Source organism: Apium graveolens, chromosome 2 (assembly GCF_009905375.1).
Source record: "Apium graveolens cultivar Ventura chromosome 2, ASM990537v1, whole genome shotgun sequence".
NCBI lineage: Eukaryota > Viridiplantae > Streptophyta > Magnoliopsida > Apiales > Apiaceae > Apium > Apium graveolens.
In genome coordinates, this window is record NC_133648.1 from 38,283,285 (window position 1) to 38,291,549 (window position 8,265).

The 8,265-nt window shown below is 32.0% G+C and overlaps 1 protein-coding gene across 1 annotated transcript; it reads right to left on the reverse strand.

The window, feature by feature from the left end:
• Nucleotides 1-633: 633 nt before the first annotated feature.
• LOC141705907 (tyrosine decarboxylase 1-like) lies at nt 634-2,371 on the reverse strand. The gene has a single exon (XM_074508773.1). It carries the CDS (start codon nt 2,278-2,280, stop codon nt 787-789), a length of 1,494 nt encoding a protein of 497 aa, XP_074364874.1. The 5' UTR covers nt 2,281-2,371; the 3' UTR covers nt 634-786.
• Between the last annotated feature and the right edge of the window lie 5,894 nt (nt 2,372-8,265).

Genomic DNA, 8,265 nt, shown 5'->3' on the forward strand with positions numbered 1-8,265 from the left:
TTCCTCGATCATTGCAAGAAAAGTAAGTTCAGTATATTTATGTCTCGTGTATAATATTTGATGATTTCAATAAGACAGGATATTGATTTCTGTAATATAAATTGGTTATTCTTATTATAGAAATTAGTTAGTTACATAATATAAAATAGTGTTTGAAGGTTAAATTTGGAGATATTTGAGTATGAACAAATTTACAAAGTGAAGATAACTGAAGATCAAATAGAAAAAAGAAGTCGTCAGAATTCATGAAAGTGATGAAGATTGAAGAGATTTGGAACATTAAGTGTTAGGTGATGGTGGCCGACGGAGTTAGATCGGAGATGATGGCGGAGGTAGATCGTAAATAATGGGGTCGATCAATTACTTCTAATGGAAGATGAAAATGGTGATCAGAAATAAAGTATTGGTTTATATCGGTGAGATTTATTGTTGTGTATATACATTAAGACGTGTATTTTTTTAATATGTAATTAAGCATGATATAATGGGTTGAGGCGTTCTAATTTATTTACAACCGAATTCGTACACAAATGATATATAATTCATAATAAAAAAGACACCCATATTATACATAAGTTTTTGGGAATTTTTTGAAATTCAAGGTAGCTTAGTATTTTCATAATAATTTCTGCAATCATATTCTGCTTAGTTCTAGAATTCAACTTCTAAAGAGAATCAAACCTTGTTTTTAAACCAAAAATCAAAAATCGATCCAATGTGCCTTGAGAAAGTAAAAATTGTGCTACATAAGCAATACTGTAATACTCTTAAATTCTGCTCTTCCGGTTAATTTGCCATCACTAGCCTCTTCTTCAAAACAAGCTGAGTTTTTTCTTGAATCAATTCCCACAGTTCATTAACATGCTTTTCCTCAGTCAAAGAAGTTCCAATAGCACAACGTATAACAAAAATATCACCCAACACTGCATGAGTCATGTAAGCTCTTCCACTTGAATTCACCGCTTCAATCAATTTCCAGTTCAACTCCTTCAAGCTCTCCTCCCCTTCTTCTTTTTCGGGTTTTAGTCGAAAGCAAACAAGCGAAAACTTTACGGGCACCACAATTTCAAACCTCTGGTCTGACTTAACCAATGCCTCAAAATGCTTGGCCAATTCAATGTCACTTCGAATGTGTGTCATCAGATTTTGTATACCATATCTTCGCAACACAAGCCACAGCTTCAATGCCCTGAATCGCCTACCCGAGGCAATTTGCCAGTCCATAAAGTCCACAACCTTTTTTGATTCACTAGCATCATTTCTCATAACCTCAGCAGTCATTGACAGAGTCTCTAACAGAACACTAGGATTTTTGACCCACAGACCAGTGCAATCCAGGTTTGTTAACAACCATTTGTGCAGGTTTATGCTTATAGAATCAGCACGCTCTATACCTGTAAGATAATGCCTATACTCAGGACAAATAAAAGCACTTCCAGCATATGCAGCATCAATGTGTAACCACAAGCCATATTTTTGGGCCAATAAACCAAGTCCCTCAATAGGGTCCGAGGAGCCTGAAGGCGTGGCTCCAACCGTCGCACAAAGAAACAATGGCACTAAACCTGACTCCAAATCACGCTCTACAGCCACCTCAACGGCCTTAGGTGTCAGTGCAAACTCATTAGACAATGATGTTGGTATGACACGGAAATTTTTCGGACAAATCCCAACTAGTTTAGCTGCTTTCAGGACGACAAAATGTGTTTGATCCGAGGCATAAACGACTAGCTTTGTTATAGCATCTTCACCAAATTGATTCAAAGCTTTGTCTCTTGCAGCAGCAAGAATACAGACTAGGCCTTCAGACGTACTTCCTTGGATAACGCCGCCACCTTCCCCTGCGAAAAGAAATGATTGAGGGAGGTTAAACATCTTGCCAAGCCAATCCATGACAATCACTTCAAGCTCAGTTGCTGCAGGAGAACAAATCCAGTTAAACCCGACGACATTCAGAGCAGTGCAAAGCATCTCGCCATGAAAAGCAGCATTACTTATAGTTGCGGGAAAGAAGGCGAAAAAATTTGGGCTTTGCCAATGAGTAATGCCAGGAATGATGTCATTCTGAATTTCTTGGAGAATAGTTTCGAGTGAGGTTGGCTGTAATGGAGCTATTTTCGGGTACACATTCTGGAGAAAACCGGGCTGGACTTGGCTTCGGACAGGGTATTTTTGAACATTTTTGTAGTAGTTTGTGATGAACTCGATCACTTTAAGTGATTCATCTGAGAATTTCTGAATGTTTAAGGGATCAAATTTAAGGACCGGGAGGCTACCCATGTTTTTCTTGTTTGACTGAAGAATGATATAGAAGGGATTAGCTCTTGTTGGTCGTATAAGCTCTGTTGTGAAGCAGTTTATATAGCCAAAACTGAAATACAATGTGCCAAATAAACCAAACCTGGATTTCTTAAATTGTTGCACACAATCCATTCGGTATGTGCGATATTACAATATTTGTGGTAAATCCTGTTTACAGATTAGGACCAAAATCTGGGTTTACGCCAGGCCATACTATCAATTCCTGGATGTGCACCGTACAAAATCTCACCAGATACTAATTATTATCTCTGAAAATATCAACACAAGATTATCAATTTATCCAAATTAAATACTTATTAGCTTTTAAGTTATATTCATAAAAAAATCCTAACAAAATCTCAAGATATTGTTTTCTAAAAGAATAATATCCCCCATTATTTGGAAATTTTGAATTCGAGAAGAATTATTATTTTAGTACTAGAATCTAAATATAATGTTTTATGGCTAATGAATAAAAAAATGTTCGCATATTTAATATTAACATCGGACTTGCTATTATCTTAGAACGCTCATATTTTCTCGATCGGCGATCACTTACACCGGATTTGTATTTGTGTATACATAATTTATAGAAAAATATCTGCAAATTTTGCCTTTTCATTTACATATTTATTTATATTTGTATCTATTTTTACACAAAATATGACAGGAACAATACACGACAAATGGTCAGATAGTTGAAAAAGAAACAAAAATATACAAACTCTAAATAAATTATTTTTGGATTTAAAAATTACGCCGACAGAACAAATTGCCTGATCTATTCTCAGCGGTTGGGGGTAATCAGCTTTCATGCTTATATGAATCTTATGCAAACAAGTCCAGCATATGCTACATACACCATATTTAACGATTTGCACTTTTTTTCATAATTTTTACATTCAATGTTCAGTTTATTTGAGTAACCCTTGTGATTGAGTTAATTACAAGCAAAATAGTGTGGCTCAGAATCAACAAAATCAATTGGAAATTAGGATGTTTTGTCTTCCTATCCCCAACTGGACATTAAACTGCAATACCTCCCAAGGCAATCAGTTTGGAACTACGCTGAAAATATATAAGTTTAACAAGTTTGATTAATGATTTTATGCATACACCGTCCACAATTTACCAAGATATATAAGCCTAGGAGCAAATCCAATTGCTAAAATAAGTATAGTTATTGGTATTATTCGGTGTTCTAGAAATCGGCCGATTAATCAATCGGCCGATTAATCGGATTTCGGATGATCCCCGTCTCGATTAGTCGTTAATCGGATCAAGGTACGTTTTTTAGAAAATCGGTCAAAAGTCGGGCAATTCGGGAAAAATCGGTCGAATTTGGTCAAAAATTGGTCGAATCGGTCAAAGTTTGAAATTATTTTAAAAAAATAAGAAAAATTAAAGTTTTTTGAAAATAATAATTAACATTTAATATTTAGTATTAATAATAATATATTAATATATTGACTCTTTTACATGCAGAAACAATCGTAAATTCTTATATTCCTAAATCCTCTAAAAAAACCTAATTGAATTATTCTCAAATTTCTACACTCAACTCGCTTGCTTGATAGATTAACAATTTTAAGGTATTCTAAATTTATTCAACAATGATTACATCTTTCATATTTGTATTGTTTTATCCTACCATCACTCCATTTATTTTAAATCTTAAGTTATGAACTAGTAGGTAATAATTTTCTGACTCTAGGGACTAGTGAGTAATCGGTAGTAATTAACTAGTATAAACCACTTAACTATCATTTATGTACTATTGATGGTGTTTTTTTTGTAAATCTTACCATATAAATATTAATATTGAATTAATGATATGTAGTTTTATTTTTGTAAATCTTATGAAAGTTAGTAACATTTAAATATAATTATTTATTATTATTTACTAAATAAATTGCTTCCGATTATTGCTCTGATTAATCAATCCGATTAATCACTGAAAGGTCCCTCCACCAAACAATCCCAATTTCCGCTTTTTAGAACATTGGTATTATTATAAAATTAAAAAAGGATTTTGACGGTGAAATAGAATTTATCAAATGGATAGTTTTAGAATGACACTAAATATTTTCAAAGAAAGCTATATTTCAATTATCTATTTTTACTTTTCAAAACAAATATTTATTTTTAATTATACAATTATTTTTGTCACTCTTACTTTAAAAATTCATTTATGTATGCTTATGCAGTAATTATAATAACATATATAGTATATAGTTCGTTCTATATTTATCACCAACTATAACATATATAGTATATAGTTGGTTTTATTATTTAATGATTGTTGCTGATTTTAAATGGAGATTTCGACAATCTTTCAAAATCTCATATATTTAAAATATATTCGTATATATATTTTTGAAGTTCTAAGAGAATTTTATAAATTATATATATATATATATAATGTGTGTAATGAATATAATATATTTGGATTACGTCGTTAAAAGATTGAATTTTTTCAATGAATTCATATACGTTAAATTATCGATGGATGTTGTAATATCCGGGATATATTGTGTAATTATTTTTGCTATTAAATAATTATTATGTGTGTTTAGTATCTATTTTGTGAGATAATTGTTAAGTGTTATCTGTACTTGGATATTCAAAAATAATATTAATTGAGTATTTTAATTTTTATACGTCCAAAATAAAATATAGATAATTGTCATATCTTCCTAATGATTTTGATGTTATTTATGGATTTATAAGAATCATACGAAATTTCTAAAATCTTTTTCCGAGTATTTAAAATTTATTTTATAAAAACGGGAACCAACTGACGTCAACCGTTGTTACGTTTTTGGAACCCGAAACTCTTCCGAGAACTCTTTCCTAAACTAATTGTAATATTCCGAGCATATTCCATGTTTCGACTTTTTTGATCCGGCGTATGATTTATTCTGCGCGAGTCCAGGCGCAATATTTTCGATACAATATTCGTTTCGGTAAATCAATAAAACCCGTATTTTCGATAAACGGGAGTTTTTTATTAAACTATCCCAATTATCACTTCGTAGTACGTGTAACCAGGCGCTGAGGCCAAGACTGCAGTACAAATTGTACTGATTTGGATAATTATCCCAAAAACCGATACCGTTTGGATCAGTTTTTATAAATAAACGTACCGTTTTATATCCGGAATGATCAAACGGGATACTAATTTTCCGTAATTATAAATAGCCTTTTTCCGTATTTTATTTCGTATCAAAATCATTTGCAGATAGTTAATTCTATAATTTTCAGAGAAAAACCCTAATTACATAAACTGTTCTAAGAATCAAACATCAAAACGAAGGCGTTACCAATCTCTGTTTTCAAAGCTTGAGTAACAAAAACGAAGGATTTGAAGTAATCTATCAGATTCTGAGCTTTGTTTCACTGCAGAATCAAAGGTTTATTTTCTGAAAATTTATTTATTTTCGAATTAAATTTATTAAAAATATGAATTTTTGTTCGGATGATTGTTTATATGATTTGATGATTGCATGTTGTAGAGCTTATTTTCCTGATGATTTTCATATGTCATACGTCTGATTTGGAGTTCAATAACATGTTCAAAATTGAGTTTGATTTTTGAATTTTAAAATTAGGGTTTATAACCCGTATGAATGTTCTTAATTGAAATTTGGGGGTTTCTTATTCTGAAATAGATTGATGTTGTGTTATAGTGTATTGTATTCTCTGTGAAATTTGCAATCTAGTCGTACAAGTTTCATGAATCAACGAGGTCTGTAGAGAAGGGAGTTGTGTTTTGAAGTTTACGTCAAACCCGCCGGAAACCGGCGAGTTTCTTAATCAAATTCTGGCCAAGTCTGAGGTTATTGATGAATTTTGATTGCAGATATAGGTTCCTGGTGTTGTGTAGTTTAATTTTGGAGGTGATGGTGGTGGGAGGATGTCGGAGGTGAGTTCTCCGGCCATCCCCGACTTTTCCAGCGACTGGAACTGCAAAATTACAGTTTGGTCCCTATACTTTTGAAAACGATGAAGTTTGGTCCCCCAGGTTTCCAGACTTTGCAAAAATTGGATTTCCTGTTTTAAAAATGTTTAAAAATCATATTTCCTATTTATTTTTATTATAAAAATTCATTTTTAATTTCTGAAAATTCTAAAAATTAGTATTTTAATTTCGAAAATTATTTTTAATTCAGAAATAAATCCGAATTAATTAGTTAATTAATTTCAGTTAATTTTTAATTGATTAATCGGTCAATTAAATTAGAAATTAATTGATTAATTGATTTAATTAATTATTAACTGATTTTAATTAATTATTTAATTAGATTTAATTACTTAAAAATGATTTAAAAATTCTGAAAAATAGTTTCGAGCTTTAACATATTATTCTAAATTATTTCCAAGGCTCGATAATTATTACAAAATTGTTTCGGAGCTAGAATTGGCCAACTGAACCCTGTTTATTAACCCGAAATTGATCCAACGACCCGTATTAATTCTGAAAAATATTTTAAAAATCATTTTAAATACCCGAAAGCATATTTATGACTTGAGACTTCTTTATAAATGATATGTCATTGATTACGTGATGTATTATGTGTTATACGTGACTTGTCGATTGACTATCGGTCTATATATTCGGTGTTTACTTGGTTATTGCATAACTTTCAATCCGTTAATCGGATTTGGGTGAAACGAAGGGTAGATAAAAGTATGTGTTGAATAGAATCCTGTGAGTTGATGATTGATATATGCTTATGATATGTGAGCAGAAGAGGCGAGGCGTAGGAAAGGGAAACAGGTAGTTGAGGAGTAAAACAGTTGTGATTGGAAGCGAGTACAGTGTAGTAAGGTAATACCAGGCAAGTGTTTTGAACTTCCTCGAGATATTGTAGTACTTGATAATCCTGTGATATTGCAAGTGCTTTGAAGCACAGAAACCTAAACCATGATTCTAGTTATTGATCTTGAGCCATGAACCTTATTCTTTCTAGACCATTGATTATTGTATACCCAAACACGAACCTCAAGCATACGATACTACTCCACAAATACATGCAAACAAAATTCCAAACACTAAACTGAATTAATTATATACTCAAACATTGTATCCTATGCTTTGAAAGCCCAAATCTTTGAAACCCTGGAATATTGATTCCTTTGTTATGCAATTCTTTCAATACTAGTATCCAAGCTTTTAAATTATTTTATTGATCCTTACAAGGATTGAAACTCTTTCATTGTTAAACACTCATTGTTGTTAATGATTCTGATTATTGGTTATTATTGTTTATTCTGTTATTATGTTAGAATTGGATTGTTTTTATAAAATTGTAGACCAGATTCGTGGTCAGACCATATAATGGTCAAGTTAGGCCAATGTGTGCCTTGGATCCAGTAGTTAGAGCAATGCTGTGTGCCTTGCTCGGGGTTAGTGCGTGACTGATCAGCAGCCTAACCTTGATCATTTTATATATATCGGCATTTTGAAAGTGCATTCTCGATGTATCGAAAAGAAAGATGCATACTGAAATATTGTATAATGCGGCTTGTCAAATATATTTCATTATACAAATTTTCTCCATTTTCTTATCTGTTCTAGATATAACGATTTTTTTGAAAATTTGAATGAAACATTAACTCCATGATTTTTTGTTAATTACAACATACTAAATAATCTGAATAAACTAGTGTAATTCATTTGGAAACACTGTTGTAGGGAAATACTAGTACACAAGGCAATAGATTTCAAAACTTTTGTAAGTTTACACAAGGCGGGAACCTAAAAATTCACCAAATTTCAAAAGACAGCGCCATTCCTTTAAAAGACAAACGCTTCCCATTGGCTGTTCACAATTCACGCGGATCGACCCCAAACATCCCATCTACCGTTGATTGAAAGCAATAAACACGCATCCAACGGTCCATATTAAGCCCCCAATTTCATATGTATCGGTTCAAAACAGTATAAAAGCACACCACAGC